The following is an 18,000-nucleotide window of genomic DNA, read 5'->3' on the forward strand; positions in this document are numbered from 1 at the left end:
TATGGAGAGCTGTATCCCGATCGTGAGCGTCCTATGCGCCAGCTTCTTGCATGTATTTGCACGAAACTACCTGAATCAGGAACATGGAATGCCATACAGAGGACAAGGCAGAAAACTGCAACTGGTGAGGTACATGAAGAGGGCATTCTAGCGTTGGCGCATAACGACCCTACTGTTTCGTCGCAACGTATCGGCCTCGGAATGCGGTATAAGTCAGAGAAGTATTCTACGCATATTGCACCGGCATAGATTTCACCCATTTCACCACTCATTACATCAAGCACCCTCCAGTGTGGATTTTGAACGGCAGCAGGAATTTCGTCAGTTTGCTCTGCAGTGCCTACAAGATGATCCAATGTTTTTTCAACGGCTGCTTTTTACTGATGAAGCGACTTTTACCAACCACGGTAATGTGAATTTTCATAATATGCATTACTGGTCAATAGAGTACCCTGATTGGCTTTGACAGGTACAAAATCAGCAACCGTGGAGTGGTAACGTGTGGTGCGGCATTGTTGGAAATGTCATTGTGGGGCCGTACATCATTCCGGGTATACTAAATGGCAATAACTATGCACAGTTCCTGTGAAACGTTCTGCCCATTTTGCTGGAAGAGGTACCACTAACTACGTGTCAGTGCATGTGGTTCCAATATGACAGCTGTCCTGCTCACTCTTCTCGTGTGGCTACAGAGCTGTTAAATGAAAAGTTCCCAGATTGTTGGATAGGATGACTAGCTGAAGTGAAGTGGCCAGCCCGGTCTCCTGACTTGACCCCTCTCGATTTTTTTCTGTGGGGAGCAATCAAACAAAGTGTATGCTCAAATACCAACTATGCCAGACGATATGAAGCAATGTTCCATCGAAGCGTGCGCAGATATCTCACGTGACACCCTCGCAGCCGTTCACAAATCATTTGAACGGCAACTACAAATGTGCATTGCAGCAGAGGGGAAGCATTTTGAGCATTAGCTTCAGTCAAGTTTTGTATAATGTACAGTACGTATTTCACATCTTTGTGTGTATTTGCTTCGTATTGTCATCAATAGTAAATATTTTCAAATAAAAAACAAATATGTACAAAATAATTGTGAACAATAGGGGCCTCCTCATTTACATTTGTATTTCTGTTACTTAAAAATGTATTAACATCTTGTAGTATTTTAATACTGTATGTTATCTACTATTTTGGTATCACAGTTGTCAAATAACTGAGTAATATTTGCGCAACATCATCAGGTAATTTTTGCGCAAAATATCGCAGTATGTATTACTATTGGCAGCTAAATGGGCATGTTTGTGTAAGGACGGACTCGCATTGTTTACCATGTACTCTACACAACAGGAAAGGTCATTTGACAATGCTGCTTTGAAGGACGAACACGATATGAGAACATATCTGTGTCTCAAAAACTATTCGCCTCAATATTATAATATACACATATTTAAAACTGTCTTTTTAGGCCCATCATGTTATGCTAAAATTTAAGATAGGGTTCCATTTTAAAAACCAAAGATGGCCTCATATCTCTGTAATAAAAAATAGCACAAACATGAAATGTGATGTATTCAAGTAGCCCCTGTCCCTGCAATTCATTGTCTAAACGGCATCTTTGTATCTATTATAGTTGGGGAGATACAAGGGGTGTTATGATTCACATCTCCCATTTTATCTTCATTTACTTCATCTTTCCTTTCTATAACTTTCAAGTGCATTTCCTTTGTATCACCCTTCTATATATTGAGCTTTCCCTTTTTGTTTTGTATATATGTCTTGCCATTTGAGCTCCTGATATTGATTCAGCCACTTATCTTATTGTTAAAGGTCTCTTTCCTATAGGTGGCATTTATCTTTTCCCCTTCACATACATTATTCTGCAGCCCTGTATTTGTCTTCTAGCCATTCTTGCTTAGTCCTTTTGCACTTTCTGTCAATCTCATTTTTTCAGATGTATATTCCCTTTTGCCATCTGCTGTATTTTTATATTTTCTCCTTTTTCCAATTAAATTGAATGTCTCCTCTGTTATCCAAAGATTTCAACTTGCCTTGTCATTTTACTTATTTAATTCTCTGCAACTAACTTCACCATCAGCCCCCCCCCCCCTTCGCCCCAACAAAGCAGGAAGTGCGAAGATAGAAGACATCCCCTGTACGCACATCAACTAGTGGTGGCAAGACTTAAACCTAGGAAAGATTTCCTAAAAGTTGAATGTCCACTAAACGAAAGTCAATCCACATCCAGAGAATCGATGTGGAAACAGAAATTGGATAAAGGCAGCCTGAAAAGTTGGAACATTAAAGAAAAACTTCCTGCTGGATCAGAATTGGAATGGAGAGTCTGGAAGAGCCTACATAGACTTAGGTGTCAAATGGGAAGATCAAAGGAGAACCTGTTCAAGTGGGGACACATCAGAGAACAGTCCTGCCAATGTGGAGGAAAACAAATAATGACACACCTTTTGACCTGTCCATCCTTGCTGGCCCCCTGCACTTTCCAAGACCTGTGGTTGGCCAACAACACTGCAGTGAAGTGTGCCAAACACTGGAGAGAGATATGAGCCTTGCTATAGACAATAATGACGACTTATGATATGGGAATATCATGAATGTATAACTATTATTTAGTTGTATTTGTAACCTACTATATATAGCCTATTAATTAATTACAGATGTAGCTCAGACATGATTAAATAAATAAATATAAATCTATACTCTGCAAATCACCGTAAGGTGCACAGCAGGGGGGTACATCCCATTGTACCAATTATTAGAGTTGCTTACTGTTCCAGTCATGTATGGATCGTGAGGAGAATGCGTCTGCACATGCAGTAATTATTCTAATCTTATCCTCACAATCCCTACATGAGCAATATGTAGGGGGCTGTAATATATCCCTAGACTAATCATTTAAAGCTGGTTCTTGAAACTTTGCTAACAGTCTTTCTCGGGATAGTTTACATCTGTCTTCAAGAGTCTGCCAGTTCAGTTTCTTCAGCATCTCTGTGACACTCTCCCATTGATTAAACAACTCTGTGACCATTTGTGCTGCCCTTCTCTGTATAGTCCCACACAATTGAGCAATATTCCAGAACCCGACACAAGTGTAATTTGTATGCAATCTCCCCCCGTATTCTACCAATAAACCGAAATCTACCTCCTGGTTTACCCACGATTGAACCTATGTGATAATTCTATTTCATATCCCTTCTTATGTGGTTCCAATGCTATGCAGCATTTTAGCTGCCACTGAAAGATGCTAGATGTAAAATATGAAATGCACATGTAACTATATTATGCTTCAGTGCATGCTTGTTACTTGTGAATCTGTCACTAACTCAATACAAAAACTTGAATAAACATTTACATAACACATCTAAAGATTACAACATACCTTATCATCTACATTGAAGTGTGGTTTAACATGCTTGATGTAGAAATCAAGGGGTGTTATTGGGCCAATAGAACTATAATTCTTTGACTTGTCATAATATTCCCATGTGAATGTTTCAGATGGGATGCCCAGGCAAATACCAACAATACGGTACACCTCCTCCATCTGGTTCTCTATACACTCATTGATTGCAGTATCATTAGCACCCTTACTAATCAAATCACGCAGCACCTTTGTGTACTCTCTCAACTGAAAATAAACAAAAGAAAGTCTTTCCTGAGAATTACCTCCAATGCAAATACATACACAGCTTCAAATGGCAAGGTTATTTGATGAAAATACACTTTTTCAGATATTTAAGGTTTAGAACATAAATTTAATGGATCAAACACATGACTGTCAGTCTTACTAATACGTGGAAACATTTTAATATTAACCTATAGTGAAATTTCACTGTTAATGAGTATTATTACATAAATCTACATTAATGAAATAATAACTTTTCAGTTTTTGAAAATATAATGTAACTGGATAGATAAGAAAATCTACTTCTCAAGTGGCAGCAGGGAACACACACATATAAAGATCAATGAAAATTGCAAGCTTTCAGAGCCAGTGGCTCCTTCTGCTGACAGAAAGGTTGAAGGGTGAGGACGAGCCATGAAGATAAAGGGCTGGTGAGATTTTGGAAACGGGGAGAGATTGGAAAAGTCAGCCAAACACCAGATCAGAGGAGACTAACCAGATGGGATGAGAAAGAGAAACTGAATCAGTTTTTCCTTCTCATCCACCCAATTAGTCTCCCCTGACAAGGAGTTCTGCACAAATTTCCACACTCCTCCCATTTCCTAAACCTCACCAGTCCTTTTTCTTCCTCCCTTTTCCTTCCCCTTCAAACGTTCTGCCAGGAGGACGAGCCACTTGCTCCAAAAGCTTGCAGATTTCCTTAACTTTTATATGTATGTGTTCTCTTGTCGCCAATTGGTGAGTAGATTTTTTTACAGAAAAAGACCTTTGTTTAGCTTCCAAAACAAGATACTCCTTCAGAAAGTTAAGTTAACTGAAAATCTACAAATTAACAACAGACATGAATTTTTCATGTAACACACAGAATTTAAATTATTTTCACAAAAAGGAAATATATAATTTATTTTAAATCATGACCAGTATTTTCATGATTGGCAAATGCTACAATCCGACAGCCAAAAATTCTGAAGAAAGAATACTGAATTCCGTTTCTTCGTAGTGCTGTGCAAAATATTTCTATGCAGTCCTGTGACAAACTTCTGTAGGTTATTAGACATTTAGAATTGTGCATGTCATATATCCCCCCCACGAACCATGGACCTTGCCGTTGGTGGGGAGGCTTGCGTGCCTCAGCGATACAGATGGCCGTACCGTAGGTGCAACCACAACCGAGGGGTATCTGTTGAGAGGCCAGACAAACATGTGGTTCCTGAAGAGGGGCAGCAGCCTTTTCAGTAGTTGCAGGGGCAACAGTCTGGATGATTGACTGATCTGGCCTTGTAACATTAATCAGAATGGCCTTGCTGTGATGGTACTGCGAACTGCTGAAAGCAAGGGGAAACTAGAGCCGTAATTTTTCCCAAGGACATGCAGCTTTACTGTATGATTAAATGATGATGGCATCCTCTTGGGTAAAATATTCCGGAGGTAAAATAGTCCCCCATTCGGATCTCCGGGCGGGGACTACTCAAGAGGATGTCGTTATCAGGAGAAAGAAAACTGGCATTCTACGGATCGGAGCGTGGAATGTCAGATCCCTTAATCGGGCAGGTAGGTTAGAAAATTTAAAATGGGAAATGGATAGGTTAAAGTTAGATATAGTGGGAATTAGTGAAGTTCGGTGGCAGGAGGAACAAGACTTTTGGTCAGGTGATTACAGGGTTATAAATACAAAATCAAATAGGGGTAATGCAGGAGTAGGTTTAATAATGAATAAAAAAATAGGAGTGCAGGTTAGCTACTACAAACAGCACAGTGAACGCATTACTGTGGCCAAGATAGAAAATGGTTCAAATGGCTCTGAGCACTATGGGACTTAACATCTTAGGTCATCAGTCCCCTAGAACTTAGAACTACTTAAACCTAACTAACCTAAGGACATCACACAACACCCAGCCATCACGAGGCAGAGAATCCAAGATAGACACAAAGCCCATGCCTACTACAGTAGTACAAGTTTATATGCCAACTAGCTCTGCAGATGATGAAGAAATTGATGAAATGTATGACGAGATAAAAGAAATTATTCAGGTAGTGAAGGGAGACGAAAATTTAATAGTCATGGGTGACTGGAATTCGTCAGTAGGAAAAGGGAGAGAAGGAAACATAGTAGGTGAATATGGATTGGGGGGAAGAAATGAAAGGGGAAGCCGCCTTGTAGAATTTGGCACAGAGCATAACTTAATCATAGCTAACACTTGGTTCAAGAATCATAAAAGAAGGTTGTATACCTGGAAGAATCCTGGAGATACTAAAAGGTATCAGATAGATTATATAATGGTAAGACAGAGATTTAGGAACCAGGTTTTAAATTGTAAGACATTTCCAGGGGCAGATGTGGATTCTGACCACAATCTATTGGTTATGAACTGCAGATTGAAACTGAAGAAACTGCAAAAAGGTGGGAATTTAAGGAGATGGGACCTGGATAAACTGAAAGAACCATAGGTTGTAGAGAGTTTCAGGGAGAGCATAAGGGAACAATTGACAGGAATGGGGGAAAGAAATACAGTAGAAGAAGAATGGGTAGCTCTGAGGGATGAAGTAGTGAAGGCAGCAGAGGATCAAGTAGGTAAAAAGACGAGGGCTAATAGAAATACTTGGGTAACAGAAGAAATATTGAATTTAATTGATGAAAGGAGAAAATATAAAAATGCAGTAAATGAAGCAGGCAAAAAGGAATACAAATGTCTCAAAAATGAGATCGACAGGAAGTGCAAAATGGCTAAGCAGGGATTGCTAGAGGACAAATGTAAGGATGTAGAGGCTTGTCTCACTAGGGGTAAGATAGATACTGCCTACAGGAAAATTAAAGAGACCTTTGGAGAGAAGAGAACCACTTGTATGAATATCAAGAGCTCAGATGGCAACCCAGTTCTAAGCAAAGAAGGGAAGGCAGAAAGGTGGAAGGAGAATATAGAGGGTTTATACAAGGGCGATGTACTTGAGGACAATATTATGGAAATGGAAGAGGATGTAGATGAAGATGAAATGGGAGATAAGATACTGAGTGAAGAGTTTGACAGAGCACTGAAAGACCTGAGTCGAAACAAGGCCCCGGGAGTAGACAACATTCCATTAGAACTACTGATGGCCTTGGGAGAGCCAGTCATGACAAAACTCTACCATCTGGTGAGCAAGATGTATGAGACAGGCGAAATACCCACAGACTTCAAGAAGAATATAATAATTCCAATCCCAAAGAAAGCAGGTGTTGACAGATGTGAAAATTACCGAACTATCAGTTTAATAAGTCACAGCTGCAAAATACTAACGCGAATTCTTTACAGACGAATGGAAAAACTGGTAGAAGCGGACCTCGGGGAAGATCAGTTTGGATTCCGTAGAAATGTTGGAACACGTGAGGCAATACTAACCTTACGACTTATCTTAGAAGAAAGATTAAGGAAAGGCAAACCTACGTTTCTATCATTTGTAGATTTAGAGAAAGCTTTTGAAAACGTTAACTGGAATACTCTCTTTCAAATTCTGAAGGTGGCAGGGGTAAAATACAGGGAGCAAAAGGCTATTTACGTTATTCAATCTGTATATTGAGAAAGCAGTAAAGGAAACAAAAGAAAAATTCAGAGTAGGTATTAAAATTCATGGAGAAGAAGTAAAAACTTCGAGGTTCGCCGATGACATTGTAATTCTGTCAGAGACAGCAAAGGACCCGGAAGAGCAGTTGAACGGAATGGACAGTGTCTTGAAAGGAGGATATAAGATGAACATCAACAAAAGCAAAACGAGGATAATGGAATGTAGTCAAATTAAATTGGGTGATGCTGAGGGGATTAGATTAGGAAATGAGACACTTAAAGTAGTAAAGGAGTTTTGCTATTTAGGGAGTAAAATAACTGATGATGGTCGAAGTAGAGAGGATATAAAATGTACGCTGGCAATGGCAAGGAAATCGTTTCTGAAGAAGAGAAATTTGTTAACATCGAGTATAGATTTAAGTGTCAGGACATCGTTTCTGAAAGTATTTGTATGGAGTGTAGCCATGTATGGAAGTGAAACATGGACGATAACCAGTTCGGACAAGAAGAGAATAGAAGCTTTCGAAATGTGGTGCTACAGAAGAATGCTGAAGATAAGGTGGGTAGATCACGTAATTAATGAGGAGGTATTGAATAGGATTGGGGAGAAGAGAAGTTTGTGGCGCAACTTGACTAGAAGAAGGGATCGGTTGGTAGGACATGTTTTGAGGCATCAAGGGATCACAAATTTAGCATTGGAGGGCAGCGTGGAGGGTAAAAATCGTAGAGGGAGACCAAGAGATCAATACACTAAGCAGATTCAGAAGGATGTAGGTTGCAGTAGGTACTGGGAGATGAAGAAGCTTGCACAGGATAGAGTAGCATGGAAAGCTGCATCAACCAGTCTCAGGACTGAAGACAACAACAACAACAACAACAACAACAACAACATGTCATATATAAGGGGCGTTCAAAAAGAAATGAGCCAGATGCATGATTACAGATACCAGTACCTGTATGTTAGAAGTATTGACCCTGGCTGTTGAGACACTTGTCCCACTGTGAGACAAGGCAGTGAACGACTTTCTCATAAAATTCCTGGGGATGCAATGTTAACCAGTACCGCACCTACTGCTGGACATCGCCATCTGAAGTGTATCGTTTGCCCGTATACTGAAGTTCTTCTTTGACCAAGGTGGCCCCCTTCTGATTCACTTCCTGCAGCATGGGACTACAGTGAATGCCCAGCGTTACTTGCAAACCTTGACCACCCTTCACCGAGCGATCAAATCAAAACGACCAGACAATCTAACCCGTGGGGTCATTCTGATCCACGACAATGCAAAGCCTCATACAGCCAACACAGTCGCGGCACTCCTGCAGAAATTCAAATAGCACGTTCTCGCCACCCTCCAAACAGTCCGGACGTCTCTCCTTGTGATTATGCCATTATTGGTCGCCTTAAAAAGGCTCTGAGGGGCAAACGATTCGTCTCGGATGACGACATCTAGCTGTACGTGTGGATTGGTTAACATCGCAGCCCCGGGAATTTCATGAAACAGCCATTCACCGCCTTGTGTTGCAGTGGGACAAGTGTCTGAACAGCCAGAGTCAATACTTCTAACATACAGGTACTGGTTTCTGTATTTATGCCTCTGGCTCATTTCTTTTTGAACACCCCATGTATATACTGTAATGTAATAGAAAGAAATTTTTTAAACAATGGAAACTTCAGGTTGGAATATCTACTCGCCATAAAGACAACCTGTGAAGTTGCAAACAGCCACAATAAAAAGACTGTTACAAATGACAGATTTTTGGCCAAATCCTCCTTCAGCAAAGAAAACAAACATACATTCACACAAGCAAGCACACCTCATACACACATGACCGCTAAAACTGGCAGCTCCAATCAATTCCGGTCTGAGCTGCCAGCGATAGCAATCATGTATGCACGAGCTGTGTTTGCTTGCACGTGTGTGTGTGTGTGTGTGTGTGTGTGTGTGTGTGTGTGTGTGTGTGTGTGTGTGTGTGTGTGTGTGTGTGTTTTCTTTGCTGAAGAAGGCTTTGGCCAAAAGCTATAATCTGTAACAGTCTTTTTGTTGTGCCTGTCTGCGACTCAACGGCTTGTCTTTATGGTGAGTAGCAGTCTATCCTTTTCCTAATATTGAAGAAATTTTTTAAGTTACAGTTTTATGTCTACACATTTTTTGTGTCTATTACTAATAAATCTACTACAAAATATCTTATTTTTTCTCATTTACAGCTTAGAAAATATAGTCCTCATCATTTGTAAAATAATAATAATAATAATAATAATAATAATAATAAGTACTTTCTGGTTCTGCCTTGTTCTGAACCCACTATCCAACATGCTAAATAATACAAATTATGGATACAATATTACTGGAACATACCCACACAAAATCACACATCTGCTATACATGGATGATCTAAAACTACTGGCAGCAACAAATCAACAACTCAACCAATTACTAAAGATAACAGAAGTATTCAGCAATGATATAAATATGGCTTTTGGAACAGACAAATGTAAGAAAAATAGCATAGTCAAGGGAAAACACACTAAACAAGAAGATTACATATTGGATAACCACAGCGACTGCATAGAAGCGATGGAAAAAACAGATGCCTATAAATATCTAGGATACAGAGAAAAAATAGGAATAGATAATACAAATATTAAAGAAGAACTAAAAGAAAAATATAGACAAAGACTAACAAAAATACTGAAAACAGAATTGACAGCAAGAAACAAGACAAAAGCTATAAATACTTATGCTATACCAATATTGACCTACTCATCTGGAGTAGAGAAATGGAGTAACACAGACCTAGAAGCACTCAATACACTCACACGATCACAATGCCACAAATATAGAATACATCACATACATTCAGCAACTGAAAGATTCACATTAAGCAGAAAGGAAGGAGGAAGGGGATTCATCGACATAAAAAACCTACATTATGGACAGGTAGACAATTTAAGAAAATTCTTTCTTGAACGAGCAAAATACACAAAGCAATCACTCATATAAATACATCGGCTACACCACTGCAATTTCATAACCACTTCTACAACCCTTTAGGTCACATAACATTAACAGATACGAAGAAAGTAAATTGGAAAAAGAAAACACTACATGGCAAGCACCCATATCATCTAACACAGCCACACATCGATCAAGACGCATCCAACACATGGCTAAGAAAAGGCAATATATACAGTGAGACGGAAGGATTCATGATTGCAATACAGGATCAAACAATAAACACCAGATATTACAGCAAGCATATTATTAAAGATCCCAATACCACAACAGATAAATGCAGACTTTGCAAACAACAAATAGAAACAGTAGATCACATCACAAGCGGATGTACAATACTAGCAAATACAGAATACCCCAGAAGACATGACAATGTAGCAAAAATAATACATCAACAGCTTGCCTTACAACATAAACTCATAAAACGACACATTCCCACATACAAGTATGCACCACAAAATGTACTGGAGAACGATGAATACAAATTATACTGGAACAGAACCATTATAACAGATAAAACAACACCACATAACAAACCTGACATCATACTCACCAATAAAAAGAAGAAATTAACACAACTAATCGAAATATCCATACCCAATACAACAAATATACAAAAGAAAACAGGAGAAAAAATTGAAAAATACATCCAACTGGCTGAGGAAGTCAAGGACATGTGGCATGAGGATAAAGTTGACATTATACCACTTATACTATCAACTACAGGAGTCATACCACACAATATCCACCAGTACATGAATGCAATACAGCTACATCCAAACTTATATATACAACTACAGAAATCTGTAATTATTGATACATGTTCAATTACCCGAAAGTTCCTAAATGCTATATAACACATACCATACAGTTAAAAGGAAGTCACGCTTGATCAAGATCCGCGTCACTTTCCATTTTTGACCAGACATAATGCCTGAGAAAAGAAAGAAATAATAATACTGATTATGTCAGCTCTGTATTTGCCAGCCACCTTAGAGGCCATTTTCACTCCCTCTTAGCACATTTACAAAAGATGAGTTGGGGAGATCAGTTGCCCACTTGGCAACATATTGAATTTCACTCATTTTATTGTGGTGAAAGAAGTATAACACTGATTTTCAAGTTTCGGAGTTTGCCGCTGAGTAAATGTTGTCACTTTCCTTTGATATTATTCAATAACTACCACAGCTGGCTTCATCAGTGTTAAGTGCAAATTTTGTTGCTTGTTACAAACTTTACACTTAGATTGAGATGCTGCAGAAATTCATAAAGTTATCCAACCCAGGTAGCCAAACTACAAATGTTCTAGCCTCAAAATGCACCATGTATAAATTGATAACTATACTCCGATTAAAATTACTTTGTGACTGACATTTCAGCTAGTCGAGTGGTAGGGACCATCCAATAGTAGTTCTATGTCGAGCGCCATGTGCTTGCTGTGTTGCCTGTTGTGAAGGTGCCTGCAGAGCATCATCACATGTGGCTGCCTGCATACTGGCAACACTGCCCCAAGCCACTGCAGAAGTCTGTCAATCACACAGTAATTTTAATTGGTGTATACTAGCGATAAAAGGTTCTCAGTTGTCACCCTATCAGTTAATTCATAATATTTACCATCAAAAATGAAAATGAAACAAAGACAATTTCCACACAGAAAGGGAGCATTTTTACAACTCATTACTCTGATAGCTATGTAGTGAAGAAATGCCTTAGCGTTAAGATATTCCTTATAGCCTCCCATAGTATAGTCAGCTAGTGGCTGCATTAATGGCCTCTGGCCGCACGGCTAAAAAAAAAAAAATTGATAAGGACTATATTTTCTAAGCTGTAAATGAGAAAAAATAAGATATTTTGTAGTAGATTTATTAGTAATAGACACAAAAGTCCTCTATAAACTCTGATGAAGCACAAATTTGGCAGAGATGCATATGTGTTGTTCACATTCCTCAATGTACTGACTAAGTAAGTTCTTCACAATGTGGAAGCACTGATGTTACTGTTGGTCTCAAAGGGATGCCATACGGTTGTGGTGAGGCAGGCACTGATGATTATCTTCTTTAATGATGTCACATTCCTAGCCCAGTGAGTTAAAGAAATACATCATCTCATATTCAGTTTTATTTATAGAATCTCCATGGACCTAGCAAGTCATAAATTTTCTTTTTAGCCCTATTTGGTATGGATCCCACGCACTTCTGGGAAGGGTGCGATGAGTATTTTGTAAGTAATCTCCTTTGTTTTCTGAGTGCATTTTCCCACTATACTGATCTGCCATCAGCTTTACTTACATGATCATTCCATTTCACATCCATACAATGATTACAACCAGGTATTACATATATTGACAGATTCCAATAGCAACTCGGTGATATTGCAGTCACAGGATACTAATTTTCTGGGTTAACAAAGTCTACAGTTTTACATTTCTGTATATTCAAAACAAGTTGCCAATATTTAAACTATTTTTAATCTCAACAAGATCTACTGAATATATATGCACATTTTCTTACTTCATTATAGATAACTGCATAATTTGCAAAAAGTTTGAGGTTACTATTAACATTATCTGCAAGATCATTCATGTACAAAATGAACAGCAAGGGTCCAATACACTTCTCGAGGGCAAACCTGAAGTTACTTCTACTTCTGCCAAAAAAATTCCATACACTTAAATACATTGCATGAAAGGTCAATCAGCATAGTCAGGCTAGAACTCAGAATGTAGTCTTGGTAAAACATTTAGTAGTCAAACAAATGGAATAAAATAAAATGTTATAAAATATTCACTTTGTCAATTTATTACATAATCTGTCAATGACAGCAGAAACTACTAATGGATTCAGCGTTCATTACCTTACTCTTCAGGATATTATTCATTCGTGAACTCGATTCACAGCTATAAGACTCAGGAAAGCACTTCTTTGGCATCAGTCCATGTTTGTTTACGAGACTGCAGAACATGTCCCACTGACCCCCATCAGTTGCTGGGTCCTACAAACATAATATTCTGATTTGAAATGCAGAATTTTAGAAATACCAGACTTTAAAAATTTCATGATATTACAAACTATATGAAACCCTGCAATTTACTTGCAGGAGTTAGTACAAGAGTACAGCAGAAAAGTCAACAGAATTAGAAGTGGAAATGCTAGTGAAATATATTTTTGTAGCCAGTTACCATGATGTGTTGTTAGAACTTTTTCAGCTGCTGTGTATTGTGTATATTTTTATTCAATGTTTTTCCTTTAAAGTGCTAGTTGGGGGGTGGGGGTGGGGCGTGGAGGAAAATTCAGAATTTATACCTGCATTTTGTCAACTTTGTAAAATCTCTCAAGTGTGCCTAGAACTCAATAAATGATTATATGACAATCATGTTAATGGAAATGGAATACCAAGTCAAAAGAAAAATCTATTTGATCACGTCAACACAAAAAGTTTAAATTGCCTGTAATAAAATCATAGGGAATTGCTTTTGCATTTAACAGAATAAGTTAGATACCAATGTTTCAATGACCTGCAGGTAATGCCAAATTATTTGTAGTGTCATAAAAACACGAAGTCCATTTTGTAACATACCACACAACAGAAAACTCAAAAAATGATCGTGTGGCACTGATGGCTGGGAGGCCCCATCCGGGGCCCACTGCAAACACGTTACCACTCTGCTAAGCAGGCGGACGATCCAAAACAAAGTTCAAGGGAAAAAAAGAGATGATACAGTGTATACAATCAACACTGGGAGCAATACACTGTCTCTCATACAAAGACAATTTCCACAGAGAAAGGGAGAATTTTTACAACTCATTACCCTGATAGCTATGTAGTGAAGAAATGCCTTAGCGTTAAGATCTTCCTTATAGCCTCCCATAGTATAGTCAGCTAGTGGCAGCATTAATGGCCTCTGGCCGCACAGCTCAAAAGAAATGCTTCATTGTCAACTCGGGTGAAAGTAAACGAATATTGCCACAGGCTGCTACAATGCATTCCTGCACTTTAGTAAACTCGCACACTGGCTTGGCTGAAGCTGCCTTACATTTGAAGGACGAGTACAGTTTAAAAATAAGATCCCTTCCCTATTTGTGGAACACTTCACAACTTCTGGGTGTTTCAGCTATTATGAAAAAAAAAGCGCAGAATACACAGAGATCAATAAATTGTAGTTTTGTGCACATAAAACATGATAGAATGCTCAAATGTGACAGATGTTTGCACAGAAAAGAAACTGACTGAGCACTGACAGGCTACCTGCCCAGCTGTTTACAGCGCATCCCTGGCCCAGAGGCCATAAATGCGAATGCTGACTATAGTGTGGAACTGGTTAACCAATTTATCATGTTTCTGAATGTCAAACAGTGCCAATTTATAAAAATAATCAACTACCTTTCCAAAATAAGACACAAAGTATCTGTAAGTAAACAGGAGCAGAAAAGGAAAGAAGTAAAGAGTGGGTGTCTTGGTGGAATAGAAGGCTCCAGTGCTGGAGTGGTAGCAGGGAAGGGACAGGTGGGTGAAGGACAGTGACTAAAGATTTGAGGCCAGGAGGATTACGGGAAAGTAGGATATATTGCGAGGGAGAGATGCCACCTGCGCAGTTCAGAAAAGCTGGCGTTGATGGAACGGGTGCAGATGGCACTGGCTGAATAGTAGTCACTGAAATGAAGAACACTGAGTTGGGCAGCGTGCTCAGCAACTGGGTAGTCCAGCTGTCTCACGGCCACAGTTTGTCGATGGCCATTCAATGCGGACAGCTTGTTGGTTGTCACGTCTACATAGAACGCAGCACAGTGGTTGCAGCTTAGCTTGTAGATCACACGACTGGTTTCACAGGTAGTCCTGCCATAGATTGTGTAGGTGATGCTTCTGACCGGATTGGAGTAGGTTGCAGTGGGAGGATGTATGAGACAGGTCTTCTATCTCATGAATGCGAACCGTGAGGCAAAGGGGGGTAGGAGCATGGGTTGAGCAGGGATGGATGAGAATACTGTGGAGGTTTGGTGGGGTGGGAGATTACCACTATGTGAAGGGTGAGTGGGATAATACATAGGACATCCCTCATTTCAGGGCACGACGAGAGGTAGTCAAAATCCTGGTGGAGATTGTGATTCAGTTTCTACAGTCCTGGGGGGTACTGAGTCACGAAGGGAATGCTCCTCTGTGGCCGGTCAGAGAGACTTTGGGACGTGGTGGGTGACTGGAGAGATAGGGCATGGGAGATCTGTTTCTGTACAAGGTTGTTTCGTATAGACATTGACCACAAAGAAACATGGAAATAGAAAAACAATACACAGCTTTTGAAACAGTATATAAACATGTCTGGCTGCCTATTTCAAGAACAACTGCTTCATGCACTTGTATTCACAAATGTTTTGATCGCATTTAGTAGATGTATTACACTTAAACTGTTTCGACTCTCGTGAGTTGTCAACAGCAGTTAACCAGTTTTGACTCTAATGAGTTGCCATCAAAACTAAAACTCTGGAAAAGACCAACAATGTAAAATTACTATTAAATGCAGACAGTAGTAAAAATATTAAAAAGACGAGAGAAAGTTTTCAATATTTTTATAATTGTTTACATTTGATAGGAATTTTAATTAATATGCAATATCTGTGAGGAACTACAACTACTTTCTCAATAACTACAGTGACACCTTGTGGGCATTACACCTGCTTCCGTTTGACACCAAGCAGTAAGTGAACACCACCACTTCCAGCTTTCCCTGCATCTATATCCCATTCTCGTCCATCACGTCAAATCACACCTGCCATTAAGGGATGATAATACGATATATGCTTCTTTAATGCATCCTAGAATTCAAATTAAAAGTTGTGTAACTGCAAATGTGGAAGCTTTTTTTCCAATGGATAAAATGAACATTTCATGTTCAAATGCAAGTATCATTAACATAACACAAAAACGGAATAACATTGCTATGGGCGGAGCTTATATAGTACACATTTCTGCCACTCGGCGTTTGTAGTGCAGCTCACTGCCAGTTCAGTGCCACCTGTGTTGCTGACCTGGCTTGTTCTGTTCACCTGGAGTGACTGTTTTTGATAACACTGTTTTGTTCTTGTTTCATTTTTTATGACAGCAAGTTTAAGTGAACAACATGCAGCTGTGAAATTTTTCTACTCAGGTAAAAATGCTGCTGAAACTGTTTTATTGTTGAAAACTGCTTACCAAGATGACACTGCGGGAAAATCTCAAATGTACAAGTGGTTTGCTTGATTTAAAAATGGCGACATGCTGAGTGATGACAAACCTTGTTCTGGGCATCCATCAACTGCTAAAATACATGAAAATATTGAAAAATTTGAGAGCTTGTGCTCACAGATCTTTTATTTTGAAGGTTTAAGAAGATTGCACAACAGTGTTCATTTGTGGCAGAAAGGAGACTTGTTCTGTTTCCACCGTGACAATGCTCCTGCACACACAGCCATCTCTGTAAGACAGTTTTTGGCTAAAAATGACATGGTTCTGCTGCCCCAAGTACCTTACTCGCCTGACCTGGCTCCATGCAACTTTTTCTTATTCCCACTCATGAAAGGACACACATTCGACAACAATGAAGGAAAAAAAAAGGGGGACGAGCTCTTGGCCATTGCTAAACATGATTACAAAAAACGTTTTGAACATTGGAAACAGCCAGAGGGACAAATGTGCTAGTTGTAATGGAAAGAATTTTGAAGGGGATAGGGTGTCTTGTAAACAATTTGAAAATATATAGCTTTTAAAAAATAATTGCGGATCAATCCATATGAAGTGGACCAGTGACCATTTTTAAATATTTTAATTTTTTTATATTTGATTGCCCTGTATTTGATAAGTTAAAAATAGTTTTTTTAAATAATTTATCTTGTACCTTTACTGGCTGGCAGCCATTTTTATTTGTAGGCATGCGACGATTTTTCAGTCTGGAGACATTAGTGAAAATTTGAATATCTCTGCACTGGGTTAAGTTACAACATTGCAATTGACATGCTTGTTTTTAGAAAAGTGTCCTCTACAACATTGTCTATTACACGAAATACCCTAAATTCAAAAATAACCAGTCAAAATGACCTCCAAAGTTTGGTATCCAAATTTTCAAAAACCCACTTTTTAGGCCCAAAAATAACAAACAAGGAGTGATTTGTGATAGACTATTTTTTCCTATAATTAGATATCATACACTACTAGCCTCATATAGAGCAAGAACACTTACAAATGTTTCCTGAATTTTTTATGAGTTTTTGAAATTTGAAAATTTTTATTTTTTGTTAATTTGGGGTTAGTTATCTCAGGTGGGACTGAATATAAAAATATGATTTTTGCATAGTTTGTACACCTATATGATAGCAACATACTGTAAAAATTTCAACACTGATATGTGACTGTGAACAAAGATATGAATTTTTGAAAATGAGGAAACAATTCACATTACTCCAGAACAGATCTTATGGCTGTTGCCTATTTAAATGGTTTACTGTTTCATTGTAATAACATTTAATTTAATTAGTAAACACTATCACCCAATATTCATTTAGTTTATTTATTTTTAATAATGCGATATTAAACAACAGGAGCTTTCACTTTTGTTCTATGGTAATAAAAATGACCATTTATGTTTAGGTTTATTGTCAATAAAGAAGAACATTATTGCTGGCTATGGCACTGTAGAAGTACATTATTGCTGGGTGTTATGTGCTTTGTTCTGTGTGTAATTTGTAATTAGTTTTGAGAGATTAACTGGAATGTAATAACATGGGTGAACAGTGCTCTGTTGGACAGATAGCAAGTGAGGTGTGTCACAAAACAGTTTACGGTT

The 18,000-nt window shown here is 38.6% G+C and overlaps 1 protein-coding gene across 2 annotated transcripts in view; it reads right to left on the minus strand.

Moving 5' to 3' along the window:
* The window catches only part of LOC126419170 (bleomycin hydrolase), a 111,641-nt gene that overhangs the window by 30,754 nt on the left and 62,887 nt on the right, over positions 1 to 18,000 (minus strand). For both annotated transcript variants that reach the window (XM_050086298.1, XM_050086297.1), the window contains exons 5-6: positions 13,044 to 13,181; positions 3,392 to 3,640 (exon numbers count right to left, since the gene is read on the minus strand). In XM_050086298.1, coding sequence (XP_049942255.1) covers positions 3,392 to 3,640; positions 13,044 to 13,181 — 387 coding nt within the window. The remainder of the gene's footprint in view (positions 1 to 3,391; positions 3,641 to 13,043; positions 13,182 to 18,000) is intronic.

This window comes from Schistocerca serialis, chromosome 9, assembly GCF_023864345.2.
Source record: "Schistocerca serialis cubense isolate TAMUIC-IGC-003099 chromosome 9, iqSchSeri2.2, whole genome shotgun sequence".
Classification (NCBI taxonomy): domain Eukaryota; kingdom Metazoa; phylum Arthropoda; class Insecta; order Orthoptera; family Acrididae; genus Schistocerca; species Schistocerca serialis.